The sequence below is a fragment of the Sciurus carolinensis genome, chromosome 14, assembly GCF_902686445.1.
Source record: "Sciurus carolinensis chromosome 14, mSciCar1.2, whole genome shotgun sequence".
NCBI classification, from domain to species: Eukaryota; Metazoa; Chordata; class Mammalia; order Rodentia; family Sciuridae; genus Sciurus; species Sciurus carolinensis.
Genome location: NC_062226.1, coordinates 54,785,939 through 54,808,292, shown reverse-complemented (window position 1 = coordinate 54,808,292; position 22,354 = coordinate 54,785,939). Strand labels below are relative to the sequence as shown.

Here is a 22,354-nt window from a genome sequence, read left to right as displayed (position 1 = left end):
TGTAGAAGTGTAGGCCTAATACCCTTATGTAACAGCAGAGTGCTTAACATAGTGAGAATTTGTAAATGTTTACTGTTCAGAACCTTTTTTCCCCCCTGCGAATATGCCTCTAAAATTAAGACAGAAATTCGTGGAAAAACTCTGGAAAGCAGTGTGGAGACTCCTTAGAAAACTTGGAATGGAAACACCATTTGACCCAGCTATCCCACTCCTTGGCCTATACCCAAAGGACTTAAAATCAGCATATTACAGAAATCACATCAATGTTCATAGCTGCTCAGTTCACAATAGCCAGATTGTGGAACCAACCTAGATGTCCTTCAATTGATGAATGGATAAAGAATCTGTGGTATATATATACAATGGAATATTACTCAGCCATAAAGAATGATAAAATTATGGCATTTGCAGGCAAATGGATGAAATTGGAGAATATCATGCTAAGTGAGATAAGCCAATCTCAAAAAACAAAGGACGAATGATATCGCTAATAAGTGGATGATGACACATAATGGGGGGTGGGAGGGATTAGTGTTAGGGTTAGAGTTAGGGTTAGGGAGGGGGGCAAGAATGGAGGAAGGAAGGACTGTATAGATGGAAAAGAGGGGTGGGAGGGGTGGGGGGAAAGGAAAAAATAACAAAATGAATCAAACAGCATTACTCTATCTAAATTTATGATTACACAAATGGTATGCCTTTATGCCATGTACAAACAGAGAAACAACATGTATCCCATTTGTTTACAATAAAAAAAATGTGAATACTTAATAAATGTGCTAAATAAAGGATTGACAAAAAAAAAGAAATTAGTGGAAAAATACTTAATGTACAAAAATTCATACAAATGCACAATTTTTATGAAAATATTTACATTTAAGTTTGAAATAATGTAAGCTTTTTATTCCAGTTCTAAATTTTACTTTGATTCCCTTAAATAATGGCAAATCTGGAGAGATGGTTACTGATATCATTGTGGTGTAAAGAAAAGAAAAAGGGTTTAGTTTACTCAACTTTTACTCATCTGGAATTTGATTTACTTATATTAAAACTAGTTAATATATAGTATATTCAAGTTGAGTAATAGTCATTGAAATTCTGTGGAAACAATGACAATATTAATGTGAGTGTATTTTAATTATTAATAGGTGTACTTACCTATTATTTAATCATATCACCAGAATTTTTGAAATGGGAAGATTCTGTCAACCATAATTTCTTTTCATTGTTAAGAACACAAAATATGAATGCCTTTAAAATTACTTATTTTTCACATTCTTCTTAGACAGTTTTAGGTAATTCTTAAAATAATATTAAAATAGCACTTAAACTATAAATGATAGTTTTCTATAACTTAATTCATAGCTGACTCATTTAAAATATTGCCAGGAAATTCAACTTTTTTTCTGGTAATATTAGTTTTTTATTTTTTAATTTTTATTTGTTCTTTTTAGTTCTGCATGACAGTAGAATGTATTTTGACATATGAAACACAAATGGAACCAGAAGAATGAGAAGTTATACTGCATTTATGTATGATGTGTCAAAATGCATTCTACTGTCATGTATAACTAATGAAAGCAAATAAAAAAATACATGCAGTATAACTTCCCGTTCTTGTGGTTGTAGAAATGTGGAGTTACACTGGTTGTGTATTCATATGTGAACATAGGAAAGTTATGTCTGATTCATTCTACTGTCTTCTGTTCTTATCCCCTTCCCTTCATTCCCCTTTGTCTAATCCAATGAACTTCTGTTCCCCAACCCTGCCACTAATTGTGAGTTAGCATCTGCATATGAGAACATTCAGCCTAAATTCAACTTCTTGGATTTCTATTTAGCTAGAATTTTTAATTGTGTAAAGTTTTTGGAGTCTGCTGAATAGTCTAGCTGATGAAGTCCAGCAGAAGACCCTATGTGCATTCTGTCCCCTTGCATTTCTTACACAGAGGTCATGCACCTGCTCATTTTGTTATAGCATCATGAGATTGCCACCTGCAGATAGTTTCTGTCTCTTGAGGTCTGCAGTGCCGCCAAATGCAGTTTCCGTTACACTCTGAGAAAACACTACTGCCACATTATTGCTTACATGCCATGTGTCACAAGAAATTTAGCTACTTCTTGTCCATTTTGTACTTTTCTGAGGATATTTTCCAGTTGAGAGGGCTCTCATGATTCTCTTTTCTATCCTCTTTCTTTGGCATTCAAAGTGCATTTTAACTATTTCTCTCTCAACTTTACCTCATTATTATCACTGTTATTGAACCAGAAAGAGTTTTGCAGTTTTTTGTGAGGCCTAGAACAAACAGCATTCAATATATTTGAACACTTTTATGAGTTCCTTCTTATTCCATTACATTTTACTGTTGCTCACTTTCAGTTAATTTACTGGGAAGGAGTAACCTTTTCTTTTCACACTGACAGAATTAAGAGGGACATTTTGAAAGAAATATGTGAGAATATGGTACCAATAATCATATGGGATTTTACAACAAAATCTTATAGCATATGTTGGAATTTTAAGCATGGATTTTTCTTGCTTATTTGCTAATTTTTTGTTAATTTTCTATTCTATGGCTTATTTATAAAAGTAATTTGTTAATTTCCTTTTATCTTTTGCAAGTGTGATAAAATACTTATTTTTAAAAACTATGTATTTGAGCACACATATGTATGTATGTACATATACATGCACCTATATATATATATATGTGTGTGTGTGTGTCCATATATATGTATACAGAAGCAGAAATAACATTTTAACTAAGTTGCCACATATAGGTGGGGTTTATTTAAAGAATATGCAATGTCACTACACTACATCTAGAAGTGTAATTATTATAGTAATTATGCCTTTTAAATGGATATAGTTTTCTATGGTTATAGGATACTTTCACATCTGTTGTCTTACTAGCCATGTAAGTTCTAACTAGTACTGCCATTCATTTAGTCATGAAGGCAGATAAATTATCCAGTCTTCAGTTTCAGTTTATAATTATGTCATCTACTTTCTGTGTGAGGTTATTACTAGAAAACAGAGTCCCTAGGGAAGATAACCTTTAGGTTATCACATGTTATATTTAATTTCCCATATAAAATATAGGAAAACAAAATTGATATGTATGTATTTATATGTTAATTATACTACATAACAATATCTTATGTTGCATATTTATTGTAACTTATCTAATTACTTAACTCAGATTTTTTGAACTTGCTTATAAAATATATTTTTCTGTAGTTTTGTTCCTTGTTTACACAATGCTTTTGTAAATTTGGTGGTTGTATCATTTTATCTTTATATTTTCTGTGGCAACCTGCATAGTTTGGTGTACCCAGCAGTCACTCAATTCTTGACTACTATAATTTTTATCACAATTTGAAGGCTGAATATGGCATTATTTCCCTTTCCAAAATTAATTTTTGTGTCCTGAGATTTTTTTACCCAATTTATTGTAACCCAGGAATGTTTATTCAGAAGTTACAGTGAGACAACATTAAATTTTAAAAAAAGTTACAGATATTTTCCCCTCTGGCCTAAGAGATGTAGCTTAGTTCTTTATAACACTTGTGTTGTCTTGCCTTTCATTTCGTATGACTAACTTTTTATACCAAATTGAATAAGCCATTAGCTTTTAGTCTGTAGGAATGTGGATCCATAGATATTTCCCATTAGACAAAAGAAAATCTATAAAAGTGATATCCCCTGGGGCTTGGTCTTCCTAGCGGCCTAATGGTCTAAAGCACTGCTAGACTGTACCCTTATGAGAGAGAACTATGTTGGGTGATTCCCTTGACATCCAGAAATACTAATTGGAGAGATGTGCACATCCTTTCAGATGTCTTTACTTTTGTACTATACCACATTTATTAATCAAATATTCTGATTCAGGGAATTCATTTTATGAATTTTTCATTTTTAAAACTATTACTGAACAAAATTATAAACCTTGTATATCTTGTGTAGTTTTAAACTAGACCTTGCTGAAATAATGAGACATACTATATACTTAGAAATCCATGCCATTTTGAAAAGTTTTTTTTTTTTTTTTTTTTTTTTAAGTAACTTCACTTCAAAAAAGACTTCCACTAGTGATGGTTGCACAACTTTGTGAATTTACTAAAATTCTCTGAATTATACAAAGAGTAAATTGTGTGGTATATGTGTTATATCTTAATAAAACTACTATTAATTTAAAAATTTCCACTTCATAAAGTGTTTTCATAGGTGCAAAGTAATTGAATTTTCATTTATATTCACAATAAAAAATTATTAACCCTAACAGCTGGGCATGGTGGTGAATGCCTGTAATTCCTGCTACTTTGGAAACTGAGGCAAGAGAATCACTTGTTCAAGGTTTGACTGAGTAATATAGCAAGACCCTGTCTCAAATTATTAGCCCTAATAAACAGTCAAAGCTTTAGAAACAAAATTATGTATGACTTAAAATAATTTGTATTTCTATTCAATAGTAATTCATGTTTATTTTAGAAATTTCAGAAACTATAAAGAAAAAAAAGATACTTAAAAATATGTGAGTAACATTTACACCTACCATGCATTTTATTCCTAAACATTTCCTATTTTTTCCTGAACTATTTTCTTTGTATCCATACTTTGCCAGCTTTCATGAGCAAATAGCTCTTCAGGATCATTTTAGGAAAACAATCAGATGTAAATATTTTGTTACAGGAGTAGTCTAGTGAAAGCATTAGCTTTTTTTCCTTGGACCAAGAGAACTGTATATGAGGGTAGGCTATAGTATTATCTAAAAAAGAAATACAATAAAGATATGATAGCTTTTGAACTACAATCAGTCTGGAATATTATAAAAATTTGCTATAAAACATTTTGGATTTAAAATTAAAGCTGAAATCTTTGATAAATTATATTGACACATTGATTCTTCTGTAGGTAGAATATCTTTCTGCTTTTTAAAAGACTACTGTTATAATATTTAGCATTAACTTTCTAACAGCTAAAATTGTTCATAACACTGTTTAAAGATAAATTCAGTATCAGACTTTGATTTTTTTTTTTTTTGTAAATATTAAGACCTGAGTACAAAATGAGGGCTGTATTGTGGATTAAGTGAAATATCTCAAGGCTGTGCTGTTCTGATAACTGAACCTGAAGTGACCTTTCTCAGACACAATTACAGAGCTGTATGTTTTTCCTTTAATTTCATCAGGGGTTTAATTAGTATACAAATAAAACTTCCCTTATCTTCCTTTCTACCTAATTGGCTTGTCTTCGCTTATATATGAAGTATGTGAAAGTGGGCTGTAATTAGGGTGACCGTGTTAACCTTTTTTCCTCAAATGTACTGTTGCCTAAAGGCCTCAAGGCCTAAAAACAGTGCTTTGGATTATTGCTTTGCAATCACTATGGCTGTCCCATAGGTTTTCTCATGAGCAGAAGGGCTTTGGGTGCTGCAGGTTCCCACTGCTTAACAGGATCTTCATTCTTCTCCCCACTAAATGTTTATTGATTATCTCGCTGTTCCAGGCTCAGCCTCCAACAACTTAATATCAGGTGACAGTCAGGAGAGTTCTCCAAGTAATTAGAGTTGAGCATTGGGGGAACAATTAGGAGCAGAGTTATTAAACTTGATTTATCCTATTCTCTCCTGAACAGTTTCTTGGATATCAGAACATCACACTTTCACAATCTACCCTGGTTGAGAAATTAGTGGCTAACCTGCTGCTTATCATTGTTGCCTTGCTGCCTAGAGGCACACCCTCTTGGTTTCAGTCATTTGGTTGGAAATATTAGAGTCCATAAAGTTTATCATGGGTTTTAATTAGATGAATCTGAACAGGAGAGGAAAAAAACTGAACTTAATTTTTGATATGTATGGTATTTTTGATATATATATATATATATATATATATATATATACATGTAAGCATATACACACACATATTTTTCTTAAAAAGTTATAAACTTCCAAGGCAAACTGAAGAGTCCTACATAGTATTAAAAATATTTGGTTCTAATCAAACATACACCTCACAATTCAATCCTTTATTATTTATAGCCTAGACTGTTGATGTGCCCTGTTTTATGCCTTATTGTACAAAAAGATCTCAAAATATATTTATAATCACTTTAAATAAAAAATATTGTTTTCTTTAGAGCTTGGTGTTAGGTTTTTTAAAGATTCAGTTTTTACCATTAAAAAAAAGATGAATATCAGACAGAAGACTTTTTTTTTTTTTTGATACTGGGGATTGACCGCAGAGGCACTTAATCACTGAGCCACATCCCCAGTCCTATTTTTTATTTTATTTAGAGACAGATTCTCACTGAGTAGCTTAGTACCTCACTTTTGCTGAGGCTGGTTTGAACTTGTGATCCTCCTATCTCAGCCTCCTGAGTTGCTGGGATTACAGGTGTGCACCACCACCACTGGTTAAGAAGACAATTTTTTGAGCCACTTTTTATATGTTTATGTTTTGTATACATCCCATGAACCTTGGGACCCACTGATGTATACAGATTCCTTGATGATATCCCTCAACTCTCTAAGATGAGAATTGTGTGCTTATAAGTTATATAACTGTGATTTTAAAATAAGAACTGTATCATCTCTTCATCTTTACATTTGAGGAAGTATGATTTATATTACTTTGTTTGTACTGCTTTTTTTTCCTTTTCTGTGCCCCTCTCTGGTGTCAGCTTTAGAAAAATGTGATGACTTCCTGTCATTGCTCTTGAGAGTTGAAAATGAAAGAATAGAAACAAGATTTAGATATAAAGTAGAAGTTCTAATGCTGTGACTTGTATCCTGTTTGAAAGTATAATGTAAGATGGCTGAAAGTGTGGGTTTACAGTGGTCCAAGTTCATGGATTCTCTCAGATTAGACCAGTGAGCTTCAACCTGTATAAGCCTGGAATCGATATACTGAACCCTGGAGAGTCCCTTCACAAGTATGCACCTCTAGTCATGAGAATTACTGAGCAAGAGAATTTGAATAGATTGGCACAAATTTTCAGTTGGAAAAAGAGTTCAAGTTTTATGCATAACTGATGGTGGATCATTAGTTTTATCTTCATAACTGAAAACTAGTATTTTTTTTTATTGCCAGAAAGATGTTAGAAACACTGATTTTAAAAGGATTCAAATGAGTTTTATTTTTTTAAATAAAGAAATCTCATGATACTTCAGTGACTTTAACTATCTTAACATTGGCACAAAATTAGTAGATTTAGAATTTTTAAAAAATCTGTTTTTTATTGTTTTATAAAAGTTTATTTGAATCAGTGATTATTTGCATGGTAGAGTATTCTTTTTTTTAATTTAAAGTAAATTTAATTTTTAACTAATACTAAAACCATAAAAATGGTACCAACTTATGAAGTATATGTAATGTTTCATTACATGTATACATTATATGATGTTTAAATCAGGTTAAGCATATCTATCTCCTTAAATATATACCTTTTTTATGATGGAACTATTTGAAGTTCTTTCTTCTAGTTTTTTGACATGTATGGCACATTACTGTTATTTATAGTCACCTTATTGTACAACAGCAGAAACTTCTTACTTCTGTCTAATTGTAACTTAGTTATTATAGGTCAAACTGGGACTGTTCTTGAAGATGTGTTAATACTAAAGGTTTAAAATAAAATTCAGTGTCTAAGAAATAATCCAACCTTACTTACTTTTAATATTTTGAATACTATTTGTCTAGCAGCAATTTGTCTGCTTAAAAATGAACTACTGAATTTAAAATCTTGTAACATTTTAAAATACCTGATTTTGACTGATGGTTTCTTTCAATTCACCAGCATTTAGAGTGAATTAATTGTGTTAGCTCCAGGTAGACAGCTTGATATTTTATACTATTCATTGTGAATGCATTAAAAAAGAATACTTTTAAAAGAACTTTAAACATGAAATTATAGCACATGGTTTATTCTTCACTGGATTTGTGGAGCACAGTTGTGGATATTCATGTGTAGATAAACTGAGGAAAAAGAAAAAAACATTATGTGTATGTAGTAGTTTAATTCATTGTACAATAAATTGAACACTTTTAAATGTGCTTATTTTAGGATTTTATAGGCAAAGTAATAAACAGATGTTTAGTGTTAAGAGCTCTTCCGATTCTTATACTATTTTGCATCCTAGAATTTTAAGTGAGGTCTAGAAAGTTCTTTTTAAAATTGTTTGTGGTTCTAAGGCCATTGGCCCTAAACTTTCCAAATACTGTTGCATGAATGAATCTTGAAATTTTTGTCCTAAGTGAATATTTCAGATTAAAACAGCAGTTAACAGGTCTTATATTTAAATATAAACATTTTTTGAAATATAAAATATTTCTGAGGAAGAGATTTATGGGCCACAAATAATTCTTAGTGTAAGTATTATTTTTAACTTTCTCTACTAGTTGAAGCATGCTGATTACATTTATATTACTATTCTTACATGAAAGAAGCAAGTGAATTTCTTTTGGAGTCCAGTTTATCCACTGAGATATCTGTAGCAACCTATTATGGACAAATACATAAAAAAAGTAGTAGTTCACCTTCCTTTTCTAGGTGTCTCCTAGTCTACTTTTCAATTATACACTCAACTCTGGGCATATGATAGCTTTTTAGCTCTATTTAGAGTTAAATAGACTCTAAATTTAATATGCTTTATCCCCTGAAATATTGATTTTTTTTATTATTAAAAGAAAACACAACTTGAGATTTCTATAATCAGGTAGTTTTAGTATGAATACAGTTTTTATTTATCTTGCAGGACTTTAAAAAATAAGTTATATTTTATAGGCAAATATTTTTCAAACTCTTATCAGTTCTGTCATTTCTAATTAGCAAGTGTAAAAAATTTTTTTGTAGAAAATTTGTTAACCCTTGGTGTGTAATGACCCAAGCGTACTTCTCAGTCTGTATTCTCCTTTGTTTAATAGCCTATGGCATAAATTGAAGTTAATTATCAGGGCTGACAAGTAACTCTGTTTTCTGTCTGTTTGCAGAGTCTCTCCGAGGCAAAGATGGAACTGAGAAGAAAAGATCAATCTCTGCGTCAGCTCAATAGACATCTTACCCAGCTGGAGCAGGACAAGCGTCGACTGGAGGAGAACATCCATGATGCAGAGAGTGCCCTCCGCATGGCAGCCAAGTGAGCATTTGGACCTTGGGGAGATCACTTAAAACAGACAAAAGATCAATTCTTACTTTCATGCTCTGGGTTTTAGCCCTGGATAATACAGTGTTAGAAAACAAAAGTACAGCTGTCTTTCTTTGAAATTCTCTGATATATCCTTGAAGAGAAAACTCTTAACTCAACATAATAAATGTATATTTTATTGAGAAGCCTAAGAAAAGTATAAGTTCTGTATAACCTCTGTGCATGTTTTGAGCTCTGTTGCAGTGTTACATGCTTGAAATCATGTTTTCAGTAATGTGAAATGTAAGACTTTTTAGTTAAAAGTTTTGCATAATGGCTTCTGTCACATATTCCTTATCTCCTTCTGCTCCCCCATTTTGCTCTTATTATATTAATATTGCATGTAATATTTGCATAAGGAAATGTTAGTGTATAATCAACATGTGTACCATACCATTTAAAAAAATGCACCAAGACATTATTGATCTTGGAAAAATTCATTTAGTTTTATAACTATATTCCATGTAAATAGAAAAAATAGTTTTCTAGTAAACGACTGTGTAAATGTGGTGAGTGTGTTTTTCCTTTACCAGGTAATCAGGTTGACATACACTGTGAAGTTCAAATTGAACAGTTCTCTTGGGCATTTTTATTTGTTTTCCCACAACAAATTTAATGTAGTACCCTTTGTATAACACCATGAATTAAAGAAAGTCTATTTGAGATGTGCATGTATGAATATGTAACAATAAATCCCATCAATATGTACAATTATAACAAGCCAATGAAAAAGTGAAAAAAATTAAACCCTTTCAAACATTAAAATAGGATAGCCTGAGAATTAAAGAAACATCTAATTTTAATAAATTTAATGTCAATTTGGAATTAATTCCTACACAAAAATACATGATAATTAAAAGTTTTAGAGATAAACTTGTAAGCATAAAATGTTATGAAATAGGAATGTAGTCTGTACACTACAGAATATAGTCTGTAAATCTCAGAATAGGGAATCTGTACTCTTAGAATATCCATAAGCTTTGCCTTTGGGCTTCAGGCATTGCGAGGTGAATTGACACAAGATCCAAATTTGGCATGTTTGAATATCCACCAGTAGGCTTTTTGACATTGGTAAAGCTGTGCACCACCTCGTTAGGTGTATGTAATTGTTTTTTTAAAAAAATATGTTTGGCTTAATCAGTTTTTATTGTCCTGTTCAGTCTCAGTTTTCTCATTCCAGTGAAGAGGCTTAGCCTAGATAATAAGTCTTATAACTGAGTAAATTCTGAGATTAATGAAAACAGGATAATAAAACCTCCAGATTTATATTGTGTTTTTACTACATTGCTGTTAATTCATGACTTTGATGTTCCTATGGTCTGTGACCATGGGCATATGTTCTTATAAAACCAAAGAAGGCTAATTTGAAATTTGGAGAGCTAATACATTATTTACAGTTTTTAGTTTATAATTTATTATTAAATTTTTTGCTTCAGCAGTTTCACTCAAACTTTTTATTTCATTATGAGGGCTAGATGGAATATACAGGGTCAATAGGAAAAACTAGTAATTTTGTATATTCCTAGTCAGGTCATAGAGGATTCTTTGTACAATTATTGTTTTAATCAGTCTTTTGCTGCTATGACCAAAAGACCTGATGAGAACAATTAGAGGAGGAAAAGTTTTTTTTTGGATTCTGGTCTCAGAGTTACTAATCCATAGATAGCTGATTCTCTTGCTCTGGGCCAGAGGTGAGGCAGATAGTCATGGTGGAAGTGTGTGGTGGAGGGAAGGAGAGAGAGAGAGAGTAAGAGACAGACAGACAGACTTACTTCACTCACCAGGGACAAAATACGTACCCTAAAGGCATGTCCCCAATGACTTATCTCCTCCAGCTACACCATATCTGCCTTTCATTTACCACCCACTTAATCCCTACCAGGGGATTAATTCACTGATTGGGTTAAAGCTCTCATAACCTGATCATTTCATCTCTAAACCTTGTATTGTCTCAAACATGAGCTTATGGGGTACACATCATATCTAAACCATAACAATTATAGCACAAAAGACTGTAGAAAATAAAATATTATTTTGCATAGTAGGACCATAGATATATTTTTCCACCACTGAGATTTTAAAAGTTTTTTTCATTATAAATAAAAAGAATTAGACTTTTTCCAGAACTTTCAAAAAATTATCTATAAAATATAATCATAACTTTTGTTTTCATTTTCTTAATTGTGTCTACCCCTGTCCCCCACCTCTGCTGCCACTTAGGACAGGCAAAATAAGGGAATAAAGAGTTAAGTATGAAGGTTTATCAGTGAATATGGTTAGGTTTTATATCTTTAAAAGGGGCACAAATATAGCCAACTCTTATTTTTCAAAAATTGTGACGTATACTGAAATGTATAGAATGTTGTAGGAAGACTTAGGTTTTTACCAACACCTAATCTTTTCTTTCTTTTTTTCTAGAGACAAAGAATGTGTTGCTAATCACATGAGAACGGTAGAAAATATGCTTCATAAGGTACTGTAATATTTTTAATATTGTTCAATTTGTACTGTGATACTTTTAATCATTATTAATTGCAAAGCAATTCATTTTGTACCTGTCTTTGAAAACCAATTAACAAAAGATACTTTGGAAATGACAGGAATTTTGCATTATAGAATGCCATATTGTAATATTTTTTTTCAGAATTCACTTGAAATAGTGTTTTCCCCAAACTGGTATATTGCACTTACATTTTTTGTGGTTTTTGTTGAATGAACCGGAGGTCATTAAGATTCTGACATGTTTCATAATGATATAATGTTTGACCATACCATCTAACTTTACCATTTCTAACTGTCCTTTTTATGAATATGTAGAGACATAATGTATTTTATTTCATAATATTCATATATCTGCAACTAGGCAGTAATATTATTCAAAATGAAATTTACCTTCTACATATAAGAATGTTATTAAAGTGAAAAAATATATTTTATCTATTACTTTCAAATTTGATGACTTGTGTATGATAAACTGTTACTTTTAATTTGTGGTGATGAGCAGCATGAGGGTATTGTAATGGTGAAAACTCAAGATATTAACTGACTACATATTTTGTTAGCACTCTATTGAATTCAAAGATTTATTTATTATTTAAAAAAGAGAAATGATATTTATGTATTTCCGATATCATCTAATAGACAATTTGTTGGAAATGAAAACATCTAATACTATTAAGATATATGGAATTTATGAATAAATCACAATTAGAACAGTTTGTGAATCAAATATCAGATTCTGTAGTTTTATAAATCATTTACAATACCTTGAAACTAATCTTTTTAAGGAGATATTAAATAAACATTATCAAGCTAATATTTAATACATTTTGACACTTTAGAACACTTTTTTTCCCCTATATGCGCACTGTGCGTGCATGTGTGGTGCTGGGGATAAAACCTAGCACCTTGTGCATTCTAGGTAATCACTTTACCACTGTGCCACACCCTGGGCCACATCTTACCATTTTTTAATACAGTGGGCCTCTCTATTTTACATTATGAAAATGATCAACATTATGTCTTATCACTAAAGGCATTTGGAAACAAATCTAATATTTTGAGTTCTATTTTAAGTTTCTTTGAAGCCTTGGTTTATCCCTCTCCCCATTTAAAAATATTTAGCCAGTTAGTATAGTTTAAATATATTCTCATCAAATCCATGTATGCTACAAATATAAAATTTGAATTTTCAGTGAAAGAGACATCTTTGGTTAGATTTTTTTTGTACTCAATAAATATAGGGTGAAAAAGTCTATTATGTCATATATATGCAGTTAATGTTGACTTTGAAATCCAATTATTCATCTTTCTAACTGAAAGAATCAAGAATGTTAGGTAGCAACTAACTTGGAGAATGGGCTTTGAGGTCAAGGGAAAAAACCATCATTAGTATGATATATAATTGTATCTGCTCCTTTCCTTATGAGGATGGCAAAGTAGATGTTTTGAAAATGATAAAGGCCGGTTGCTACAGGACGATTATAATCACACAGTTTTTCAGTTGTAGTACAACTGTTGGCCTTTCTGTCAGATGGAAAATGTCTGCACAACTGGCCTATAGCCTCTATAGACTTATTTTTGCTTTATAGCTTTTTTCTCCTTCATATTTATTAGTTAATTATTTTGGTTCATGTCTTTGGGAATTTGTTTATGTAGTGGTTTTTAAGTAAGCAAATACTTTAAAACTTGAACTAAAAATTTAGGAAAGGCTAATAGATTATTAGGGCAAATTTTCTTTGAAGTGTAGGTGAGAATGGGTGATAAGGAAGTAGATAGAAGCTCTCTAAGAGGTACAGACCCACCTGTCTTTTTGCCTGAGTTTGCAGGTTTATTTTTCTAGCCATCTTGAACTTTCCTTTGTCATGTCATTGTCTTAGAGAAAAAAAGAGGAGTAGAGAAAGAGGGCTCAGGTTCTTTCCATTTTTGCATGTGTGGATTCAACCAACCACAGATTGAAAATATTTGAAACAAAAATTGCATCTGTACTGAACACATACAGACTTTTTTTTTCTTGTCGTTGGTCCCAACACAATAAAGTACAACTATAATGCTATTTATATAGCATTTACATTGTATTATAAGTATTATAAGTAACCTAAAGATGATTTAAGATATACAGGAGGACCTGGGGTTATGGCTCAGGTGATAAAGCATGTGCTTAGCATGCATGAGGTACTGGGTTCAATCTCCAGCACCAAAATCAAAATAAAATATGTGGGAGGGTGTGTGTAGGTTATATGCAAATACCATGAGCATCCTTGGATTTTTTAACTTAGCCAGACAGGGAGCCTTGACTTGAATCAATCTCCTGTAGACACTGAGAGATGATTATACTTAAATAATATTTTATTTATGTCAGTTTTTAATGTAGGTCAGAGGTTAATTTTTCACTAAGATACTCTTTTTGGGGAGTCAGTTTCTGGTTCAGGGCTTAAGAAAAATAAGAGAAAACAGAATCATTACAACTTTTTATGACATGCATTTTTTATTATTGATTGATTGAATGGTATTAGGGATTGAACCCAGGGACTCTCAACCATGAAGCCACATCCTCAACTCCTTTTATATTTTATTTTGAGACAGAGTCTCACAAAGTTGCTGAGACTGGCTTTGAACTTGTGATCCTCCTGCCTCAGTCTCCCAAGACACGGGAATTACAGGTGTGTGCCACTGTGCCCAGCTGATGGGCATTTTAAAAATACACTCACTTCTCTATTGAGTTGACTCTGGCTGATTTTTATTTTTTCAGAAAATCCATAACTACAGAACTTTCTGAGAAACAATTCACCATTTAAACAATGTTAAAGTGCTCAATTCAGTGACCTTCTTTACATTCACAATGTTGTGTAACCATCACAAATATCTTACTCTGGAATGTTAACATTACCCTAAAAAAAACCCTACACCCATTAAGCAGTTACTTCTTATATATCTTTCCCCTACCTCCTGACAAACATTGATCTGCATCTATCTCTATGGATTTTCCTATTCTGGACATTTTGTATAGATAGAATCATGCACTATGTGGCCTTTGTTGCCAGGTTTTTTTCATTTAGTATAATTTGTTCAAAGTTCATTCATTTTGTGGCATGTATTGATACTTCATTTCTTTTTGTCTCTGAATGATATTCCATTGTAAGGATATATCACATTTTATTTATGAACATGTCAGCATGGGCATTGTTTCCACTTCTTGGTTACCATGAATAGTGCTGCTGTGAATACTGACATACAAACTTGTTTGAATGCCTCTTTTTAGTTCTCTTGGGTATGTATCTAGGAGAGGACTTACTGGATCATATGATAATACTATGCTTAACTTTTTGAGGAATGACCAAACAGTTTTTCACAGTGACTGTGCCATTTTAAATTCCCACCAGTATGTATAAGTGTTCCAGTTTCTCCACATCATTACCCATACTTGCTATTTCCATTTTTTAAAATGGCCATCCTGATGGATACGAAACAGTAACTCACTGTGGAGTTTCCCTTTTTTTGTAATTATTCAATCATATTAATGGGTTTTACTGTGACTTTTCCATACATGTATATATTATGCTTTGTTTCTATCCATCCTCTCTGCTACCTTCTCCTCTTCTCTCTTCTCACCCTCCTGCTGCATTCCTTTCCCTTTCCCTAATAGCTTCTCTTCTATTTTCCAGTTATCTTTTGTTTGTTTGTTTGTTTCCACATATGAGAAAAACATGAGATAACTGCCGTGTCTGGCTAATTTTGCTAACATGATAACCATTTTCCTGCAAATAATATGATTTCATTATTCTTTATAGTTGAATAAAACCCCATTTTGTATATATACCATTTAAAAAAATTCATTCATCTTTCAGTGGGCACCCAGGCTGAATCCATATCATGGCTATTGTGAATAGGGCTGCAGTAAACATGGGTATTCAGGTATCTCTTTTGTATGCTGACTCATTTTTCCTTTCTAGGAGAGGTATATATATATCCAGGAGTGGTATATCTGGATTATATGATAGATCTATTTTCTAAAAATGGTTTTTTGGGGAAACTCCATACTGTTTTCCATAGCGGCTGTACTAATTTACATTACCATTAACAGTATATAACCGTTCTTTTTTTCTTCACTTCCTCACTAGCATTTGTTAATTTTTTTTTTATAATAGCTATTCTGACTGGGGTGAGAAGGAATTTCAATGTAGTTTTGATTTGTATTTCCCTGATAGCTAAAGATGTTGAATATTTTAAAATATATTTATTGGTCATTTATTTACTTTTGAGAAGTATCATTTTAGATCTTAGTATCTGTTTAGATCTTATTACTTGTTCTTTGGTTGATTTTTGAGTTCTTTATATATTCTGGATATTGGTTCTCTTTTATATGAAGAGCTGGAAAAGATTTTCTTTCATTCTGTAGATTGTCTCTTTACTGTGTTGATTGCTTTATTTGCTATGTTTTCTTTGTTTTTAATTTGACATAATACCATTCATCAATTCTTACTTTTATTTCTTGAGTTATTGGAGTACTATTTAGGAAATCAGTACCTGTGCCAATACCTTGAAGTGTTTCCTTTATGTTTTTGTCTAGTGGTTTCAAAGTTTCAGATTTTACATTAAGGTCTTCGATCCATTTGGGTTTATTTTTTGTAAAGGTGAAAGATAGTGACTATTTTCAATCTTCTACATGTGGTTATTCAGTTTTCCCTGCACTATTTGTTGAAGAAGCTGTCATATCTCCAGTGTTTATTTTTGGCACTTCTGTCAAGAATCAGATAGCTGTAGATGTGCATGTTTATTTCTGGGTCTATTTTATTCCATTGATCACTGTCTGTTTTTATGCCATTGCCATGCTGTTTTTGTAACTATGACTCTGTAGTATATTTGAAATTAGATATCATGATACCTCCACAGTTGCTCATTTTTCTCAAGACTGCTTTGATTATTTGGGGACCTTTGTTTTTCCACATGAATTTTAGGATTTATTTTTTATAAGTTCTGTGAAGAATGTTGTTGGTACTTTGATTTTGGAAATGTAAACAATTAAATAATATTAATTCTCCCAATCCTAGTGTCCTCTTTAATTTCTGTCTTCCTTGTTTTATAATTGTCATTGTAGAGGTCTTCCACTTCCTGGTTTGCGGTTTATTCCTAGTTTTTTTTTTTTTTTTTTAAGGCTATTGTGAATGAGATTGTTTTCTTGATTTCTTTCTCAATGAGTTAATTATTGGTGTATAAAACACTGCTGATTTCTGTATATTTACTTTGTATTCTGCTACTTTGCTGAGTTCAGTTATCAGTTCTAAGAGTCTTTGGTGGAATCCTTAATCTTCTATGTATAGAATCATGTTACCTGCAAATGGATAATTTGACTTCTTTCTTTCTCTATTTGTGTCCCTTTTATTTTTTATCTTGCCTCATTGCTTTGGCTAAAATTTTAAGTGCTATATTGAGTAAGAGTGGTGAGAACAGACATCCTTGTCTCCTTCCTGATTTTAGAGGAAATGTTTTTAATTTTCCCCCATTCAGGGTGATGTTGGCTATGGGTTTGTTTTGTATAGCCCTTATGTAGAACCCTTATGTGTGAAACTGTAGTTTCTCAGGGCTTTTATCATGAAGGGATATTGAATTTTCTTAAGACTATCTCTGCATCTTATTAAGCTGATCCTTACTGTGGTTTTGTTTTGCATTTCCTTAATGACTAATGATGTCGAGCACCTTTTCACATGATTATTGACTTATTTTATGTGTTTGGAGAAAAAGCTATTCAAATCCTTTGCACTTTTTAAAATTGCCTTAATTGTCTTTTAATTTTAAGAGTTTAAAAAATATATTCTGCATACTAGGATCTTTTCATATATATAACTTAAAAATGTTATGTTTTTACCTCTAACTAGATAGTGTCATTTGGTACACAAAAGTTTTAAATTTTTATAGTCTGATTTTTCCTTTTGTTTCTTGTGAGTTTTCTCCATATCTTAACAATGCATTACCAAATCCAAAGTCATAAAGATCTCCCCTTGTAGCTTTGTTTAAATTTTTTTAGTTTTAGCTCTTATATTTAGACTTTTTTTCCTGCATTGAGTTAAACTTATAATTTTTATGATGTAAATATGCACCTTCATTCCTGTACATGACTATTTTGTCATTCTAGCACCGTTTGTTGAAAAGGCTGTTTTTCCACTCATTGAACCATCTTTCCACTCTTGTTGATCAATTGCCCATAGATGTATGGCTTTATTTTGGGATTCTCATTTCTGTTCTATAGATTGATTTGTCTATCCCCATACCAGTATCACATTGTTTGATTACTGTGTTTTGTATTAAGTTTTGAAACTGAAAACTGTGAACCCTACATTTAATTTTTTTTCAAGATTGTTTTGATTATTGAGTACCTTTTAAATTTCATGTAAGTTTTAAGATCAGCTTGTTTGTTTATATAAAAGGCAACAAATAGAATTTTTATAGGGATGACATTGAATTTTTAGATCAAGTTGGGGTGAACTACCATCTTAATATTAAGGCTTACAATCCATGAATATGGTAAATCTTTCAACTTATTTAGTTCTCTGATTTCTTTCTATAATATTTCATAATTTTCAGTGTGAAAGTTTTGCATTTTCTTGGTTAAATATATTCCCAACTATTTTATTCTTTGTGCTACTGTTGTATATAGAATTGTCTTCAAAAATTCATTTTTGATTCTCAGTTGCTGGTATATAGAAATAAAACTGATTTCACATGTTGCTCTTGTGTGCTGCAACATTACTGAATTATTTCTAATGGTTGGGTGTGTATGTGTGTCACTTTTTTAGGATGTTCTCTAAAAAAGATCATGTCATTTAGTTTCACATCTTTCTAATTTGGATGCCTTTTAGATCTTGTCTAATTGTGTGGTTAGAATATCCAGTACAGTGTTGGATAGACATGTTGAGAACATTCTTATGTTGTTCCTAATTTTATGGGGAATGCTTTTATATTATTAAGCATACCATTCATTAGCTGTGAATTTTTCTTAGATGCCCTTTATCAGGTTGAGGAAGTTCTATTCCAGTCCTAGTGTTTTGAGAGTTCTTTTTTTTTTTTTATCATGAAAGGGATTTTATCAAATGCTTTCTTTGCATTAATTACTAGGATCATGTTGTTTCTCCTCACTTTCATTATCAATGTTTTGTACGACATGGTTTGATTTGAGTATGTTGAACACCCACTCCTGGGATAAATACTACTTGGTTAAGATACATAATCTTTTGAATGTGCAGCTGTGTTTGGTTTGCTTATTTGTTTGAGGATTTTTGCATCTAACTTCACAAGGCATATTGGTCTATAGTTTTCTTCTGATATATGCATGGCTTTGGAATTCGAGTAATATTGGCCACATAGGATAAGTTAGGAAGTGTTTCCTCCTCTTTAATTTCTGAGAGGAACTTGAAAGAGATTGGTATTAAATAAACATTTGGTAGAATTTGCCAGTGAAGTTTTCTGGTCCTAGACTTTTGTTTTTTGATTACTGATTCATTCTCTTTCTTAGAGACTTATTTGGATTTTCTGTTTCTTTTTGAGTCAAGTTTGGAAGATTGTGTGTTTATAGGAATTTATTTTATCCAGGGTGTATGATTTGTTGATATTTAATTGTTTATCCTCAAATTATTTTTGTTTCTTTAATATTGGTGGTCATGTTTCATTTTTGTTCCTAATTTTAGTAACAATTTTTTTTTTCTCAGTAAGTATATTTCAGGTTTGTCAGTATTGTTGGTTTTTTCAAGGAGCCAACTTTTGGTTTTCTTGATGGGTTCCATTGTCTTTCTTACTCTATTTTTTGCTCTCAATTTTATTTCCTTTGTTCTGTTTACTTTGGGTTTACTTTGCTCTCCTTTTTTCTACTTTTCTAAGATGGAAGGTTAGGTTATTAATTTGAGGTCTTTCTTCTTTAAGGTTGGTATTTACAGCTATCAATTTCTATCTAAGCACTGCTTTCAGTGAATCCTGTAAGTTTTGATATGTTGTGTTTTTTGTGTTCATTTATATAACAGTATTTTCTAATTTCTCTGTGACTTATTTTTTTACCTATTTCTTGTTTTTAGTATATTATTTAATTTCTAGGTATTTGGGAATATTCCACATATCTTTTTGTTGTTAAATTCTAATTTCATTCTGTATGACTTGATTAGATTCATTGGTTTTAAGTCTTTCAAATTTGTTAGCTTGTTTTGTGGTATAGAATATGGTCTGTCTTGGTTCATGTTAAAAGTATGTTTAAAAGAATGTATTCTGCTTTCATTAGAGTGTTCTATATATTTCTGTATGTCTAGTTGCTTTACAATGTTTTTCATGTTTTCTAATTCCTTGATTTTCTTTTGTCTAGTTGTCCTACACATTAATGAAAGTATGATGTTGAAATCTCCAAATATTATTGTTGAATCCTTTCTTCCTTCAATTTTGACACTTTTGGCTTTATGTATTTTAGGATTGTTTGCATACATATGTGGAAATTGTTGCATCTTCTTAGTGGATTCATCCTTTTATCATTAGTGTTTTTGTCTCACAACAATTTTTGTCTTAAAGTTTATTTTGTCTGATATTAGTATAAAGACTCCAACTCTTTTTTGGTTACTGTTTGAATGCAGATTTTTTTTTTACCTTTTCACTTTTAACCTATTTGTGTCTTCATATCTAAAATGAGTCTATTATAGAAATTAATAATGATTTTAAAATAAAATTTGCTAGTCTCTAACTTTTCATTGGATAGTTTGCTATTAAGTTGTATATATTTTAGAAATTAAGCCCCTCTCAGATAGACGACTTGCAGATATTTTCTTCCATCTTATAGGTAACCTTTTCACTATGTTCATTATTTTCTTTGTGCAGAGCTTTTCTAAGACTTTGATGTTGTCCCACCTTTCTGTTTCTCCTTTGGATATCATATCCATCAATTTATTGCTGACACCAATGTCATTAAGCTTTTCCCATAATTGTATATTTTCTTCTGGTAGTTTTACAGTTTTAAGTTTTACATTTGAGGCTTTATAGATTTTTTCCCCCACAGTGTTGGGGATTAAACCCCCAGGACCTTGTGCATGCTAGGCAAGTACTCTACCACTGAGCTATACCCACATCCCCTTTATTTTGAGTTTACTTTTGTTTATGGTTTAAAATAGGCTTCAGTTTCATTCTTTTGCAAAGAATATCAAATTTTCTGAATTCTGTTGTTTGAAGAAGACTGTCTTTTCCTCATTGTGTATTTTTGGCACCTTTGTTGAAGATTGGTTGACCATACATGTGTGAATTTATTTCTTTTCTTTTTTTGTGGGGATGCATACCAGGGATTGAACTCAGGGGCACTCCACCACTGAGCCACATCCCCAGCCCTATTTTGTATTTTATTTAGAGAAAGGATCTCACTGAATTGCTTAGCACCTCACTTTTGCTGAGGCTGGCTTCAAACTTGCAATCCTCCTGCCTTAGCCTTCTGAGCCACTGGGATTACAGGCTTTCACCACAGTGCCCAACTGTGTGGATTTATTTCTGAGCTTTCTATTTTGTTTAATTGGTCTGTCTTTCTGCCAGTTCTATACTGTTTTAATTACTGTAGCTTTGTAGTGTATTTTGAAATCAGAAAATGTGATACCTCTAGTTTTGATTCTTTTTTTCTCTAGCTTATTTTGGTTACTTGGGGCCATTTTTGGTTCCATATGAGTTTGGGATTCTTCTTTTTTTATTTCTGCAAAAATATATTTTAAAAAGAATTTTATTTTCTTTTTTGGTGCTGAGGATTGAAACAAGGGCCTTGTACTTTTTTAAGCACATGCTCTTCTACTGAGCTACATCCCTCAGCCATACCATTGGAATTTTGATAGGGTTTGCATTGAATCTGTACATTACTTTGAGTAATATGAACATTTTAACAATATTAAGTCTTCATTGTATAAACACAGGATATCTTTTCATTTGTTAATGTCTTCTTTAGTATCTTTCATAGTTATTTGATAGTTTTCAGTGTATAAGTGCTTCACCACTGCCTTTGTTATATTTATTCCTAAGCGTTTTATTCCTTTTGATGCTATTGTAAATGCAATTATTTTCTTAGTGTTTGCTTTGGAGATTATAATTACCATCTTAAATCTTAACAACTTAGTTTGAACTAATGTCAGACTAGAATGTTATATATATGAGAATACAGACTAGACTACTTTTTCTACAGGGATTTCTATATACAAACAGGAACAATTTTACTTTATCCATTTCCAATTTGGAAATTATTTATTTTTTGCCCAGTACTCTCATGGGCACTTCCATGGCTATGTTGAACAAAAATGGCAGAAGGACATTTTTGCCTTGTTCCTTTTTTCTTTTTTAAGATAAGTGCTTATTGGTTTAAGTTTCCTCTTAGCTTCTTTGAGTCCCATAAGTCTGTACTTCATTTTCATGTGCCAGAAAATATTTTATAGCTTTCCTTTTGATTTCTTTCTTAAAATAGTTTTTTAAAAAATTTTCACATATTTGTGAATTGTTTGGTTTTTCTTTTGTTCTTTATTTCTGGTTTCATTCCATTATAGTTGGAAAAGATACTTGGCATGATTTTAATATTCTTAAATTTTAAAGACTTATTTGTGATCTAATTTGTGATACATCCTATCCTACCATGTGCAGTAGTGTAGAATGTGTATTCTGCTGTTCTGCATGTTTCTGTTAGG

The 22,354-nt window shown here is 31.6% G+C and overlaps 1 protein-coding gene across 1 annotated transcript in view; it reads left to right on the top strand.

The window, feature by feature from the left end:
* Positions 1-22,354, top strand: part of Ccdc171 (coiled-coil domain containing 171) — a 370,550-nt gene that overhangs the window by 240,170 nt on the left and 108,026 nt on the right. Inside the window, 2 exon segments of the mRNA XM_047523648.1 lie at positions 8,989-9,134; positions 11,601-11,655. Of these exon segments, the coding sequence (XP_047379604.1) occupies positions 8,989-9,134; positions 11,601-11,655 (201 nt within the window).